This window comes from Xylocopa sonorina, chromosome 7 (assembly GCF_050948175.1).
Source record: "Xylocopa sonorina isolate GNS202 chromosome 7, iyXylSono1_principal, whole genome shotgun sequence".
NCBI lineage: Eukaryota > Metazoa > Arthropoda > Insecta > Hymenoptera > Apidae > Xylocopa > Xylocopa sonorina.
In genome coordinates this window covers 2042940-2060603 of record NC_135199.1, presented here as the reverse complement: position 1 = coordinate 2060603, position 17664 = coordinate 2042940, and the positions used below count along the sequence as shown (strand labels likewise).

Here is a 17664-nt window from a genome sequence, read left to right as displayed (position 1 = left end):
CTGCTCGAGCAGCCAGCTACTTCGGAAGCCAGCGTAGTTTTTCTTCTTTTAATGTCACGTCACTACCTAGAAAAGAAACGCGTTAATCTTTCAAGAGTATTGGCTGACCGACCCTTGGCAATTCCCTGGGCAAACCGTTGCCGCTCCAATTGGCCGTTCCTTCCAGTTTTCTATACCGGTCGGCAATCGCTCTCCGTACAGCAAGTTTGGTGTAACGGTGTTTGGTGTAAGAAACGGCGCTTCACAGTTGAACAACTGTTTATACGATAATAACGTGCCATTTGAATCAAGTCGATGGTTGGTTACACGCGATACTTGTCCCTGCTCTTGTTTGTCTCTCTGTTTTTTGCATAAAAGGAGAAACGTGGAGGGAACCGTATGTGGAATACGAGGCAACAAACAGTACAGATACATAATTTTCAAACAGTACAGATACATAAATTTTGATTATAAGTGAACGGGTACGAGGCGATACAAGATGCAGACTTCGCACGGCGGCAAGCGAGAAAGAGCCAAGGAACGTGTTGATAAGACGGCACGAACCAACCGGCTGTATTGTCGGCCGATTTGAAGTGGTTAACAGCAGAAGAGCAGAAGGGGGCGAGACTGCATCAACATAGGGTGGCCGTACGAGTTTTTGTATTATACGGAGATTATCAACCTGTTCGGTTCCATTTCGAGGGTGCACAGGGTGGGAAGATCCTGGACAGAGCGAGCGCGATGAAACACAGAGAGCGAAAGGGGGACGATGGAAAGTTGGAAGGGAGTCGAGGAGGCGGTAGGACGGCGAGGGTCGTTGAGAAGGGGGTTTGTCCCAAGTTGGGGGGTCGCGGATAGAGCATGCAAGCACGCACACGCTGCATTCCCTTGGGACGAGGCCGCTCTTTATGCTCGATATAATACCGCTCTCAAAACATACAGACTTCTCCCGTTCTCTCTTAACGTGTGTAGTCGGGCACACGCCGGGGATCGAGCCGGGGCCACGGTAGGTGGGGTTCCTCCAGCTATATCGTCTCTCCGCGGCACAACAATACGGTGCCTAGAACGGCCGCGTCGCGAGCCTGCACCGGTGAACGCGACCTGCACCGGGGACGGAATCAGCTCTGTAATTGATTTCAGAATCGCGAACAATTCCGACGATTCCGATGAGCTCTCGCAGGTTTAGCTGGAATCGAATTTCCGTATGTTCCGTGGTGGCTGCAGAAGAATTAACGGGTAGTAACGCGAAACGTGTTGATCTTCCTTTAGCAAGTCTTTTCTATTTCTATCATTTTTTCAAATGCGAATTATATGGAATAGTCGATCGCGATTGGTAATACGTGCGAACAATTAGGCCTGAAGCGGCTGCGCTGCTTCGGTTTTTGCTGTGCTGTAAAGATGGAGGAAGAAAGAAGGAAGGAAAAGAGAGGAGAAGAACGTTTCGTCCTAGGCCTGCTAGTGGACTCATCGGTAAGGCTACCTAGCAGGCCCTGCCTTAGACGCTGGGATATTAGGGACAGTTCAGAACTTCTATATATTGGAAACGATGGGTCATCGGGTACTTTCAGGAAAGTGTAAATGGTGCTGTCCCTCTAGTGGCGAGTGCCGCCACAGGCCGAACGACTGTCCACGTGGATGAAAACGAATATTTTCTTATGGAGTAAAACCTGTCATTCCGGTATCTAATGTATCATAGGGACGTATGTTTGCATACATCGTATATTACACATTATCTTTCTTTTTCGTTTCTACGCGCGTTTCACGTGCACCTAATGGACTATCGTTATTTCTTATTAGATCGGTTCGTAACCCCTCTTCTCTTTCAACTTTCATGTTCTTCGATGACCTCTTAACGCTCGACTCGTATCACTTGCACGCGAGTCGTGTTCTCTATTGCGACTAATTACAAGGTGATCTCTAGGTCTTGCGTGTCAAATGCTCGTCACTATTCGTCGAATTTCTATCCCCTTACCTAGTTTTCATCGGTTACGGTGCTCTATTCGCGCTCCCTTCGCAATCTCTCGCAGATTGCTCGACTGTACAATAATTGATCGCGAATTCTCATAGAAATGTTTCTCACCGTATACTGCTTATATTTTTGAACAAAATATTTAAGGAAATATTAAGTTTTAATTTAATTAGAAGTGAAATTTTGTGATGATCTTAAAAATATCCGCGTGTACCGTGGCTGCCGTGGTAGATAGTTGAAAACAGTTTCTTGATTAGTACGACGCGCACATCGCGCGTCTATCGACCAAGAAAACTCAACTTGGCGGTCTTATCCTATTACAGTCAAGCTTGCCACTTTCTAGCTAAGTCGAAGACAAAACCCTCCGTTGCTCCCATTTAGTAATCCCCGACGTTGGACGGGAGTTTACAAGGAATATTTAAGTCTCCGCTAAGCTAGGATTAAGCGAAGGTAAACACTTTGATTAGCGGAGGCCAGCTTTTGTTTTTGTAGCCACGTCGTGTTTTAAATGACACGCCAATTGGGATTTTAAGATTAACTTGGAAACGTCCCCGCAACAATGGTCCGCCGCTGAATAAGAAAAAGAAATTTAGATCTCTTCGTTTCTTTCGATTAGAATTTGTTATTCGCAATCTGCTCGGCACAATTTTAATGAATAAGAAAAGAAGGAAAGAAGAAGAAAAGAAGAAAAGAAGAAGAATTTTCTCTCCTCCTTTAAATATGAATAAATAAATAAATATTGGCAACTTTCAAACAAGAATTTCATTTATTCACGTGTACATTTTCAAATGAAAACACGTATCGAATCTCGGAACGGTTTATGATCTTTCGGTGCGTTTCATTCAGAATGACATTCGAGAACATAAAAAATAGATATAATAATCCCTGTCAATAATTTTAATGCCTATCAGAATGAACGGAGAGGAGAAATTTGCTTATAGTTTAGAAATAACTTGAATCAATTTCCTTTTACGGTGCGAAAGGGCCGAGCTTAATCTTTCGCGCGCAAAACTACAATGTTTTATAATAACGCGGCAAGTAAGACAGCGGCGGTATTAAGGGGGAACAAAGTGCTCTCCGGCGACGACAAAAAAGTTCATATTTTTTCAATTAAGACGGTCGAGCTGGCGAGGGTAGATTCTCGTCAAGGCGAGAGAGGGTCTTTCGACACCATTAGCGCTCTCATAAAGATACGGAAGAACGTCGTCCATGTTACGCGAACTCTTTCCCACTTAAATATGAGATCCGGGATTAGCAGTCCTTGCTTGCTGGTGTAATTGCGTTTAATCCTCTAACTCGAACGGAGCGAATTTTAATTTTTCTCTTTAGCCCAACGTGGAAGAGCTGCTACAATATTACGTAATTGCATAATTCCACGCTCGTGAGTGACTACTATTTTTTCTTTTTGCGATATTGACTAGAACCTGATGTTTGGTACGCTTCGAATGATATTATACTTTACCACATTTTGATATTCCATTGTTCACAGATGGGGAAGAGTAGCTGATGTTCTTACTCTTCTTAATAACGGTGTGTATACATGTTGGGAATATCGAACATTTTTTTTACCAATTCGATGCATGAGACTAGAAACGATTTTCAGTGACTTTGAATTATTAATTATCATCCGACCCGAATTTCTGTTTGCTAAAAGTTTCACGTGAATATTGAATCGTTGTTAGTTGAAAAATAAATAGTTGGAACCGGTTGGATCCATTTTAAATTTCTTCAGATATACTGGCACTGATAAATCACCCATTCCCCGAGAATGATGGTGTATCGTAGTGACATTTGTAACGATGACAACGATGAGAACGCAAAATTATGATCGATTAATAAGTTTTGCTTATAGACTTTTTGAATTAGTTCGGCCGCGGCACCCGGCATAGTTTTATCCGAAGAATCCAAGATAGGCAAGGAAAGATCGGGAACTCGCAAAAAAGCAGTCGGTCGACAGGTAGAACTGTCGGAAGGCGCGAAAAGATAGTCCAGTATCGGTATCCAGTTGGAAGCTGAAGGGCGGTTTTCGGGCGAGTTAGGAAGGTCGAGAGGGGTGATTGTGTTCTGTATCATGTATAATTCACCGACATGGCTCGGGTCTCGCGTCGGCAACTTCTGCGTCCTACCCGTTATATCTGCTGCACCGACCCCGAACCATTCCTAGCTATATACAACCTTTCACTGTCACGATATCTTGGATATTCCCCTCTCTTTTCCTCGTTTCCTTCCATTCCTCCAAGCTATTGCTTTCTTTCGCTCGCCCCATTCCTCGCTGCCCCATTCTTCCATCTGTATACCAGTTTTCGTTCCTTCCTTTCCATCTTCCGTTTTCTATTTCCGCTTGTATGACCATTCTTTTAAGTCTCTTTGGTCAATTTTGCGTGTCACAGGACCGTTTGTGCACGGCGCACCGTCGTGTTTCGCGATGGAAAATTGTCACATAACTTTGATAATTCCGCGACCGGTGCATCATTCATGAGATGGTCATTGTATCGCAATAACTTTTGTGATGAGACCGCGTTGTACTCCAACGCTCTCGGCTGGTCTTGGGAACTATCAAGTTTATTCTTTTTTGCTTCCTTCTCTCTCTCCCTGGGGTAGGAGTCACGCGATGTTGGTTTACGAGTTCAGAATTTCGAATCGTGCAGTATCATTCTGTTCTTGGAGAATATTTTTTCCTTTGCTTATATTGTTTCCTTGTGTGACTCCTACTTACGATAAATAACACTGCGAACCGCTGTCGTGATCGTTCCACTTAACCAGCCATTGTTATGTCATCTTGACAATGAAACCAACTAATTCGTTGATCAATTAAACGGGAAACGTACTCAGCGTCTGAAGCAGTAGTATTCTGTTCCGTATGCTTTCGACCGAGTTATTTGGCAAACGTCGATTTGACGAATTCGCAAACAGCAATCCTGTCCCTGGAACGGACGCTTTCGCTTTAAGTGACTGCCAACGCGGAACGAACGAAACGAAAAATTAAACTAATTAAACCGGGCCTGAAGGTAAATTGGCCGTTTTCCCCAGGCTATTGGGTCATCGAGAACGAGTACGCGCATAGTGCACCGGTTAGAGCCGCACAAGTGTAGCGATAATGTAAACATGATTTGTAACACAAAGGCTACATGGGTTAGGCACGCCTGCCACATGTTCGGGTCTGAGTGCACGAGTGTGTCGCGTAGGCCTGCTAACGCATTGAACGACCCCATATATTCCTCCATCCTTCTGAACGGTGTGTACACAGGCAAACAGGCCTTAGGTACCGAACGGTGTTTACATGCTGTACCAATTAATCAGCAGACACTATAAACTGGTCTCCCTCGCCGGTTTTTTCGTCTCCGTGCCTATTCTGACACACTGGACGCCCAGCAGGTGCACTCTGCACTCTGCGCACTGCGTATTTACAGCCGCTCGAACTTTTCTCTGCACAAGGTATACCGGAGGTGGCCCGAGTGTCGAATGTTTGACACGCTTCTAGCGGAGATTTCGTAACATTCAATTGTTACGCATGCAAGTCTTGAAATAAGCTAAGTCATTTCATTCGATACGCATTCTGGCAAACTCTGTTATTATTGATTAATTGCGTGTTTATAAAAAATAAAAGGATATAGTACAACACCATGGAGAAGTAGCTTTACGCGATATACTCGTCCAAAGTTAAAAGGAATGCATTAACCTAATTAATATGAAGCCATTAATTGGACCTCTTTTTCGAGGTAGAGTCGCGAAAGGCATCGATAAGCATCGTGTATCGTGGCGGCAGCATTATCCATTCCAACAAGACGCATGCGTTGGGGTACGATTTTCTGATTTGGATAAATAATGTTTTTAACGATGTATTCGTGTCCGCGTTAGAAATTTATTATTCTAGACAATATACTTGATAGTGACACGACACGCGACATGTTTTAATTCAGATTCGATTCAATGAAAAAGGATTTCGCACGAGATTGTGTTGTGTGTTCCTATCAGCAGAGAGTTGTACACTGTAGAACAACAGGAACGAAGATTCGAGTAACGAATTTAGTGGATCATTTCAAATTTAAATATTTACAATAAATTTAATTTCTACGTGACATACAACTATTCATCTACATATGAGATTTTTGTGCTTTACCTCGCAATAAAAACACACGCAGGAATGTAATCTTTTAAAGTGGTCAGAATTAAGGGTGCTCGGTGAAAGGAGGGGCCGAAAAGGTAAAGAGATACAAATTTATCAATAACATCAAGGTTTACTTTATTTTACTATAATATTTATAATTGAGTAGGTACTTGGAACAAAGTTGGACACAAAGTATAGTAAATGAGATATGGCACATGATATGTACAGTAGAAAGGAAAATTGTTTTCCTTCGTTTTGTCTTACATTGCGCGCAATTTGGTATGCTTTTAAATACGTTACTTTTCTAGTTGTTCCATTCGTCTTAAGAAAAATTTTACTTCTCGAAGATTTGTTTGTCTTCTTTTTTTTTTTACACGTAATCTACAATCTATTCGCGGCTCACCGATTTATTTTATTTTATTATTCCAAGGATGGTAGTAAAGAGTAGTCGGATCTGAAATGAAAATTATCGTACATCTGTTTAACTAGGTCGACGTATCGATGGTAGATATTTGGAAGCGAACAGAGCCTTTAACTAGTGCGTCGATCATTAGGTAACAATTTACAAAGAGGTTTGCGTTTTTCGATTATATACAAATTCATGGAATGTGTCTACGACGAATAGTCGTAACGGGAGAAGCTTTACGCGAATTAAACGAGGAACGTGATATCTAGCTGGTCGTGTTTCCTAGTCGTCTTAAATAATTCATCAATTTTACATCGCCTCAGAACGTTGCTCCAAGTTGCACGCAACATATTTACATATAAATTCTACAATATCAGGCAATTAAACTAAGGATGCGTGTATGGCCAAGATAGCTCGATGTTCGCGGTCGCGGTTTACATCGCGGTCGATACCTCGATGTCGTTGCTCGCGGTTGAGATTCGCATTGTGGTCGTGGCTCACGTGCCGGGGAACAAGGGATATTTTTCCTTTCATTCTTGCGTACGAACGTTTAGAGAGAAAAAAAAGCTTCCAATCAATGGTCGTGATGCAAACCTCGAACACGAGGAACGAGGAACGTGGTATCGTTGATAGAGTCAGAGCTGGCATCGCAATCCGCGGCTACGAACGACGAGGCATCGTTCGACGCGCGCGTATCCTAATACTTGTATGATATGTCTTTATTATGTTATTATATCGTTCGTCAATTATGCTCTTACTCATAAATGGTGTTCGGATACTTTTACGATACACTTCTGCCAGACCTCGTTATATTTTACATTATTTCTATCCTTTTACCCTTTGCTTACCTTCCGCTTTCTATACAACGATTTCGTGAAAATTAATGAAATATCCTCGAATACTTACAATTACACCCGATTCTTCCTCGACGAAGTTCTTTCAACGATAACAAATTAAGTAGAAACCTTAACTGCGTTCATTACTTTCATCGATGCGCCGCGCGAGATAGGATGTTTCGTAGATCGCACGAACGGTGTCTGTAGCAGATCCTCCTTTTCTACCCTGTAGAGGACGCATCGGAGTTCTTTTACGAACGGAATACGTGGAAATGAAATTTCAATCTCTGCCATTCAGTTTTTAGAATACCCGATTATTCTCTTAATCACAAGAATGAATCGAACAAAGCGAGTAAGATTTGTAAGTTTAACAATTCGTTTTGGTTTCTTTAGATTTCTCATGAACATTCAATCTAATTCTCGATAGTAGTTATTTATACTAATTAGTAGCTCTTGCAATCCTCTATATAATCCCTTTTATAGTCGTACCGTGTGAACGTAATATTTTTTTTTGGTTATATGTAGTTCTGGATTAAGCGGTCGAAATATGGTAGCGTTGTTGTACACAATCATTTTACAAACAAAGAAATAACGCATGTACGTGTATAAATATATGCACAAGAATTACCGATCTCCTACGCACATTGGTATATAAGAACTTTTCGAATGTTTCCTTCGCATTTTTAGAAAATTCTAATTGTGTTTACGTAATGCCAGCATAGGATGATTTGCGCAAGTTATTAAAATTAATTTGTCAATGGTTAAATGAAATAGTCGCTTGTAGCTTTTGAAAAATAAATTTCATCTTCTTGTTTTTCGTTCTCTCTTCGATCGTTCGTTACTACTGTTTACGCATTATAAGAAATCAGGTGGAATTGAAGAAAGAATCGAAGCTTTTATTCAAACAATTGTTTCCTAATTTATTATGAAGCTCGGTCTGTTCGATAGACTTTTATGAATCACCCTACGCATCTGATACGATTATGCTCGTAATTATTGTAAATGTAGATCGTATGTACATTATTAGGTTCGCCACCCGGTTTATCGACGAGTAAAAAGTTCGAGAATATTTCCTTACCGCTAATTCAATGACATACCGGATTGTACATGCATCTCAATATAATGTAGCTTTTTATTAATGACTTTATAAACGTTGCTTCGGAGTACAACTTGGCACGCAGAGTACACGAAAAAGAGGTTCGAGTTCCGTAGGTTTGTAATCGCGTAGATGATGATATCACGAAGCAAACGATACCGTTCAATGATCGTTGCAGCGTCATGGTACATAGCTAAAGACAAACACCCTTGTTATTTCAATATCGTTTATTCTGTTCACTTTCTTATTTCGAGTATTCCCTTCATCAACAACAGAAAACGTGAAAAGTACTCGCGATTTACGTAAGCTTTTTATTGGATCCGTCGGAGATTGCTTTCGTTTTCTCATCGTTTCTTTGTCTCTTTATTTTTTACGTTCGACGATTGTATATATGCAAAATACTTGTGGACTAGAGATTCTGCTTGTTCCATCTTAAATAGGTACGCGATTTTTTCAGAGAAGATCGTCGGATGATCTCGCACGGGAAAAAATGTGTTCACGGCACATGTACCTACTCGCGCCAAACAGCAAGGCTTCTTTTAGATGTACGTTACGATAATAATAACTGTTAAAAAGCATATTGCGATATGATTTGTTACCCTGTCTTCAATGTCTACGGAATGTGTCTTCTGTTCATGCGAACAATCTGACATGTCGGCTTAAAGGAGTTACCGGATAACGAGTTCCTTGGATCGTCGTACGAAATTCTCTTCCTTTGTATTACCTATCAGAACGCCTAACAAGTTCTCGGGAAAGTCTGACACTCGAAAGAATAGCATGCTCTCGTATATCTCGCTCGTCCTGGGGAAAAATTAGCGTCGCTTCTACCACGTATTTCTCCGTTTACGCAGAACGTACGAAAATAGCAACGAAACAAAGTAGATTCAAAGGGAACAGCGAATTTTTGAACATTTGAACGAATGAAATTTCGTTTAGTACCGTGTAAAGTATCTAAACTTTGGTTCTTTCCTTATTTTAACTCCATTCTGGTACATACATATCTGTGGTATTTACAATTCAACAAATGCTAATCTTCTTAGAATCCATGTTGGATTCGCGAACGTGCCGCCTGACATTGATCAACAACACGAGTACCTCGCATTTCTATATCCGACTGTTCCGATTACCATATTTGAAAAGTCATGGAACACTCGCAGATTAACCGGTATCACATCGCGTGTTCCAGACATCGGCTGTTCCACGAAACGTCAGTAAGATCAAACGAAACGTCGACACGGCGTCTCAGATAGCCCTTCCGCGTATTTACTCGAACTCGAAATAAACGAACACCATCTATATACCGTCGAAGCATCGCAGTAATCGCGCGCGATGGAATCGTGCACGGCGAGCACTGTAATTTTCGAAGGTAACAGACAGATCGATAGACGCGAATGAAACTAGCTACCGCTCGGACACCGCGGTTGTCCGTCTTTTATTCGAAAACGATACTCGCGGAACTGGAATCTACCGAAAACGATTAAATCGGTCCCTCGTTTTGAAAGCTGTTTGCCCGAATGTGCCACGTTTGCGACGCTAACGACACGCGGCTACCGTTAGACCGTCTGACGAATACCGTACAAAAATAATTCTCGATCGACGAACGAAAACTACCCCGAATGTAAGTCTGCGACGTTAGACGCGACGATGTTACCCAGACATCAGCAGAATCGTGCCAGACAAAATAACCAGCAATAACGAATACAATAATCATAATAGTAATAATAAACCTCTTTAAACTCTATATTGCACTAGAACCATTTTTTTTCTCCATTACCTTGTGGAATGGCAATAGATCGAATAGACTATTATTCTTCTAGAAAATACCTATCCTCTTACGTATGTACAATTTAAAAATTATTACCTGCCTTTCGCTTTTATATTTTAACTATTACAATGACATATCGCTCTGGTTGCCGTACATCCTCGTGATATTGCTCAGTGCACGCGGATTAGTTGAGTCTGAGTCTCGTTTGGTTTTCTTTCGACGTACCGGTACCCGATCGACCGACCCGCGATCGGTTCTCGTTTGTGCACAATCGTACGAGGATTTCGTTCTTAGATACGCTTTTGCGATTTTTGTTGTCGTAGCCTAGGGACGACGAAATCGGGTAGGAAAGAAAAATATAATCGTGCCCGCGGTCGTGAAATATATATCGAGCAGTTACCAAGAGTCCAAGGATAGCGATTTCTTTTCAGTGTCCGTTGGGCGATCAACCGCGCTCCCAATGCCACGTGAAGGTTCTTCGTTACGCGTTTTAGAATCGTATTGCTCTGCCGTGGAAAATATTGGATTGGTGACTATAACATGTTGAATCGTTTCGAGGTGAAGATAATCGAACGACGTCGTTTTGTACCGCTTTTCCTATCTCGTTTACGCCTCCCCCCCCCCCCCCCCCCCCACCAAACACCCACCCACCCTCTATTGTTGTTTCCATTCGCACGAAAGCAATATTCATTGGTACGCAAGAAGTGCGCGGTCGATCACGAGCGAAGAATATGTACAGATAAAGTTCGTTAATTCATCGACTAATGCTACGGTATTGCTTCAATATGATATGATACAGTCTTTTCACTGATTGTCCAATATCACTACGTAACACATCTTTTTAATCTTTTCTTTTCTTTCTTTTTATTTATTTTCATTTCTCACACTTCCCTCCCCTTTCGCTCTTTTATTCCCGTCGCGCGCTTGTTGCTAATCGATACACTGCACTGGAACGAATCACGTTTGAGAAGAGAGTGGGTAATAAGTTGAAATTACTTGTGACAATATAAATGGAATAGCTCAACCAATAGATTTACGAAATATTAAAGATTTATTAAATATGTTACTTTATGAAACGAATGCTTTGTAATGTAATAATAAGTAGAAAAATTTCATTTCGCGAGCCTTTAAATTTTATTGCCTAGTCTTTAGAAACGTTCAAATGGTATAACCGTAACATTATGCAGGCAGTGGTTAAAAAATGAAAAACATTCGTTCCAGAATCAAGTATGTCGACGTTCAACTCTTGCTCGTGTCACACACATACCGCTTTCTCTCTCTTTTCTTATCGTTTCACTTTTTACATTGCACCGAGTGTCTTTATTAGGATTAATATCACTTATTTCATCGGCGCTACATATCCGCGCGTCAACTTTATAACAATACGTACTTTTATATTTTATGTTTCGAATTGTACTTTCCAAGACGCGTCGACGATTACTCGGCTATTTCGTTGTAATTGTGTTTCTTTTATTCTCGAGAAATCCTCTTCCCCTTCTTTCATTGAGCCACGAGAGAATAGAGGAATTAAATGTTTCTCGATATTTTGGTATCGTAACTTGAAAGTTATTTTGTTATTTTGTTATCCTAACTTCAATGTTGTATACTTTAGAAAATTCCATAAAAGAGAAAACAAATCGTTTATAAATAAATGTAAAATAAGATGCTAGAAAATTTCTGAAATAAATACTGCAAATACCGAAAGTTTGGTCAAACTATTATTCGTGTCTTGTAAATTTTAGGGAGAATTGATAACTTTACAACATAGAATTATGGCCCCACGAACAATTAAAAAATGCGAATTTTTGTGTGCGCTAACATTGGTAATTTTCGATAAAACACGTGATCATGAAATCGGTACCAACGACGATTTTCAGACTACGTTGGTTGGTCTGCGGGTAGCTACGCTCGTAAACTGTTTTATCGCGATCGCAGCTGATATGGTTCGCAAATTCTATCTCACTTTGCAGATGATTTGATCTAAGGTTTCCGCAAGGGTTGTTTTATGTCATTTTATACGATATTCTTATGTAATACCTTATGTAGCGCATCTTCGAGTTTATAACGCCAAACTTTCCCTTAGTACTCTTTTTAAGTACTAGCATTTCGTCTATCAAGACACGAAATACCAGGATCACCAAAAATCTTCGTTTGGATCAATTTCAACATTTTTATCGATATTTCATGATTCTTTTGAGAAACGTTTATATTTATGATATTCTGATTTTTCTACAAGATAGGAAATATTTGGCAACGCGAAAGAAGAATGAAATTTTGCTAAACGATAAACAATCGGGCAACGTATCGCAGGCACTCGGAAATAAATGCATTTGAAGGTAGAAGATGGAAGAGGCTCGCTGAGAGAATCGATGAGCCGAGAATCGTCGTGTTCCGGTGGAAAAATTCGCCGGGAGACGCGTCGAGAACATCACGCGCGCGCGCGATGACCGCAAAAAATTTATATTAAGCCTGTGACAGTCTGACTATCGCTTACTTGGCCACAGCATCGAGCTAGCACATTTGCGATCCACTTGAAACCGAGAAGTCGTACGCGCATCACCTTCACAGACTCCATCGACACCGACAATATACACCGGGTAAGGTGTGTTCTCACATCCACCGGTGGTTATTTTCCGTCCCGCTGCGCGATGGCGCCCTCTACCCTCTCGTGTAGTCCGCTTTTCTTTACGGCCATCCCTGAAACTCGGTCAAGGGTTCTGGTTTAGGCTCGAGACTGGGCAACTGATACGGTCAGTTTTGCTGTCACAAGCCACCCTCGGGTCAATGTTGGGCAGCGAATTTCATACGCTTCTGCTTCTGCCGTTGGTTACAGAACCAGACTCTGACGACATTCTTCTTTAGGTCGAGCTTCTCCGCGATCGCGGCGATCTTCTCGCCGGACGGTCGTGGTTGCACAGCGAAATACGCCTCCAATGATCGTTTCTCCGGCGCTGCTATACTTGTCCTCTTTCTTTTCTTCTCGCCAGCGGGTAACACCGACGGCGCGTCAGGATCCCGCCTCTTGTTCTTTGCCTGTGCCTCCGCCTCCTCCAGCCACGCTTGAAGGATCGGTTTCAACGCAATCATGTTGTTGTGCGACAACGTCAGGGATTCGAATCGACATATCGTCGACTGGGACAGCGCTCCGACGCCTGGTAACTTCAGATTCGCCAGCGCTTTTCCGACGTCGGCTTGCGTCACGCCCAGCTTGATGCGCCTCTGCTTAAACCTTTCGGCGAACGCCTCCAATTCCCGTGGATCCGTGTCCGCATCCGGGTGTAGCCCAGCCGCCGCAGCTGCTGCCGCCGCCGCCGCCATTGCTGGATGATGGTGAGCCGGATGTGGTACGCTACCACCGCCAGTACCGAGATTTCCGTGATGATGGTGATGGCCCATCATGCCGTTCATGCCCCCGTAAACGGAGGGCCCGTGGATACCGGCGTGGTGGCCTGGACCACCGCCCGTGTTCTCCGACATCGGCGTCAGCGTGGTCATCGAGTTTGCTGGGTCCAGCATGTCCAGGCTCTCCATCCCCGGATGGCTCATCTGCAAAAAGATGGTTTACACGTCTTTAGTTCGTACAGTGTTGCGCGTTTGGAAACCTTGTTTTTCCTCGATCCCCTGCTCTGCCTCTTCTCGGATTTATCAAATATTAATCGAGCACTTAATCGGTGGCAGGATGCTAATGATGTGAAATAATACTATTTCAAACATTGAGCAGGAAATATTTTATATTGTATTACTGTATTTTGTTCGTAAGAAAAAGGTAAAAGAGTGAAGCAGTGAAATATTCCAGTTCTAATAATCTAATCTATTCAAAAGATGCGCCACTTAATTATAAATAAAGTGCATTTTTATAGCATGTGGAATGTTTTACGTTTACATTGTTTCGTAATATTTTATTGCAACATTCTCATCAAGTAACTTCCTCGTGAGCGTATCGAAGCGATAACTGCGACAATACAATAACAATGTACAACAATAACAATGTACAATACATAAACCAGAATTGTACGAAATTGATCGCACCTTGTTCTTTTGACAATATCATCGTCTCGAGAGTACAGTAGACCTGCGTAGCGGTTTAAAAAATAAAAATCTTTGCGCGGAAACTATAGAGTAACATGGTTACACGATTGCACCAATTAGCACAGTTAAAAGAGAAGAATGAATGAAATGAACGGGGGGGTTACCGGGTAGGGAAGAGACTAGAATACAGAGATGAAGAGAAAACGTGTACAAACTAGCACGCACAATTATGCAGCACGTGCCGTGGTCGTCGTCGCGAGCTCAGTGTTCGCGACCCCTTGCAAATTATTTATGAGCTCTCTTCATATTTTTCCTCGTAGAAAGTGGCGCATCGCCAGATACCGCTTGTGTACCTTGTTTTCTTCAAGGTATCGCAATATCCACGTTATAATTTCCACATTAAACGAATGAACACGAACCTCGATAAACATCAGCTTTCTTTGAAACAAATTAGGATATTAAGAATGGAAATTGAATTTAAAATTTTTCCAGTTAAATAATACGCTAAACTGTATACTACTATTACGGGAACTCTGTTGCGAAATAACCACGATTCCTCGAAATGGCGATTCAACTTTTGCCCGTGACACTGTCCGAGGCAGAAAGATCGTGAAACAGGAATGATCGCATATAAATCGGCGGAAAATGCTCCGAGTACAGTTCGGATTGGTGGTGCGCGTGAACATACGCCTACGGGACGTTTGCGTAACTTTCCACATAGGGCGTGACTCGAACGCGTAACAACACGCGTTCGTGTGTACGCAACATTTATTCTCACGAGAATATGCAGTAGCTAACTGGATGGCACGGTTTCAGTCCGGGGGTGCTCCGGAATAGCATAGTTACATCAGAAATGCAGGGGGTTTGCGGGTGGCGGCGCGAAAGAGGAAGAAGGAACGCGGAGCTGGAGGAGGACGGTAGCGAATATGGAGTGAGCAAGGGACTAACCCAGGGGCGTATACTGTAGGGCCCCAGAGACCCCCGCAATATTTCATCATTACGCTGACACGACGGTAGGGTTAGTCGACTCTCTCTCTCTCTCTCTCTCCCCTCGTGTCGGTGTGTGTTTCACCTTCTCTGCAATATACGTTTCTGCCTTTCTCTTCTTTACCCTTGCTCCGTTGCACGGCCTATCGCTCGTCACAATTTCTCTCCCTTTCAGCCCACTCTCTTTGCCTCGGCTCGCTCCCCAAAAGCTTGTGCCAATGATACAAAACTCGTTACACGCATTCGTGAACGTATTACGTTCCGCGTTAGGCGAGCCGGTACGAACACCGCTGTTATTGAATTCGTCAGCCTCGCGTATAAAAACAGTCTTTATGGGACACTTGCTGTTTGACCATCTGTATGGGAGGTTCGCGGCTACCAGGACGAGAACGAAATAGAAGGAAAGGGAGGGAGGGAGGGAGGGAGGGAGAGAGAGAGAGAGAGAGTGAGAGAGAGAGAGAGAGAGAGAGAGAGATGTAAGCGGGAGAAGGGTGTTCATGCCACCGCACTGCGGGAAGCCAGAACTGCGATCTATATACACAACCACTTCATCGTGAACGCATACGCTGCAGACTAATAGACGGCCGATTTTCGGCTGGATCGATGAAACTGCTTTTCCATTCGCCGTTTCGTTCAGAGGATCTTTAATCTGTTTGTGTCAACGGAGGTTGACTCTTTTTTTTGGAATCATGGTGCGGATTTATTGATTGAATATTGGTGATTTTTTTTAGGTGGAATTCTTGGAATATTGATATATTGTTAATGTCTATTTTATTGCCACGCCAAGGTAAGTTCCATTTGTACGCGTGTAATCAAATACCGCTATGTGGTTAGGTCGTGGTTAAAGAAATGTGCGGACAGCGTTATAAAACTGTTTCATCGTTGGTACACTTACATTGTTCGATGACATTTTTCTTCAAATATTTCATGTAGCTAATGGAAAGATGATAAATATAACAATACTGCGATCGAATACATTTTCCAGTAACAAAATGCATTTGTTGGAAAATCATGCATAAATAAAAACACGTAAAACGTATATTTTAATCGTACTGTATTTCGTCTATTTTTAAGTGAATCACAATTATTTATTAATAAAATGTATCGTACGCTGCAATGCCCAATTAAATATTTTGAAATATTTTCAGTATTTCATTTTTAAATTGAAAGTTATTACAAATGTATGGTGCACGTCGAATAAGCATCAATGTCCATCTTGTGTAAACTCGATTCTATTAATTTAGATTTAGAAGATACATTTACCGTATATTAATTAGTAGTTACAAGACACTTTTTTATGTATCGAAACGCCAGCGTTGTGCCCGTACTGGGATTGACAGCACGAAAAGGAAATTCTGTAAAAATTGATTGCGTTACGCCCAGTATGTTACGAATCGTCCCGGTGGCGAGATAATATACAAGCAACGCCCCTGCGCTCGGGAAGATCATTCCGGGTCGCTGAGCATTGCTTGCTTCACCCCACTGTCATCCTATCATCCACTCATCGGCCTCGGATTGCTTGTATTAGCATAAAACCCCGAAACGACAAGCAGCAAATTGTAATTGAATTAAGGGGAACACTCGTAGCTTCCCTGCCGATTCTTACCGATCACTTTCTAATCTCTTTCTAGTCTCCGATCATTAGCGGTAGCGGTTAATTGGAATATGGACCGAGCAAATATTGTGTTTTCGAAATCATTTTATCCGAAGACAAAATATACCTGATAGATTTGTCCATCGCTGAAACGCGATACCGAGTATTCAAAGTGATATTTTTTAATATGTTTAATTCACCCGTGTATATCGGGATATGGAGGATATTAATGATTAAAGCGTGAAAATGAAAACCGACGCTCGTATCGTTAGCAATGTTAATAAAGAATCCGTGGAATTGAATTTTTTAATCGGGGGATTAATTATAAATCATAATTAATTGCTACGCGTAATTAATTATTGTCGGTGGTTTTAAGCCACCGTTGAAACTCGTTGCATTTTATAATCGTACGCAGGAGCGCTGAATTTTGTACATCGGCGGCACTGTTCCAGTACAGTTCATTACGATAATTGTTTTATCGATAAATTTCGTCGTTGGTAACAACATCAAGTTTTAATAAAATTATCATGCCTCCGAGACCACTTTCAATTAGCAAGTTTCGTAATTCATTCCAATGCGAACGCAGCTATATCAAATCTTACTTCGTTTTATGATCATTTTTATTGAATCAAAGCGGAAAACATTCTCACGATAAAGTTGTACAACTATAAAAGCAGCAATATCAAATGAAATGCTTTTTCACTGCTTCTTTATTCCTTTTACTTTTTCAAATTTAAGTTAAACAAACATTTCGATTCTTATACAAGAATCGACATTTCTATTGAGACTTAGTATAGAAACTTGTAATCAAAACGAAATTAAACGATGGACTTGAACGAAATAAAAATTTGACACAATAAGACCGCGAAACTTTTCATACCTTTCATTTCATACT

General features: G+C 41.7%; 1 protein-coding gene across 2 annotated transcripts in view; it reads right to left on the bottom strand.

Annotated features, from left to right (window-relative positions):
- Nucleotides 1-12940: 12940 nt before the first annotated feature.
- The window catches only part of Acj6 (abnormal chemosensory protein 6), a 33177-nt gene continuing 28453 nt past the window's right edge, over nucleotides 12941-17664 (bottom strand). For both annotated transcript variants that reach the window (XM_076897802.1, XM_076897803.1), the window contains exon 4: nucleotides 12941-13705. In XM_076897802.1, the coding sequence (XP_076753917.1) occupies nucleotides 12941-13705 (765 nt within the window). The remainder of the gene's footprint in view (nucleotides 13706-17664) is intronic.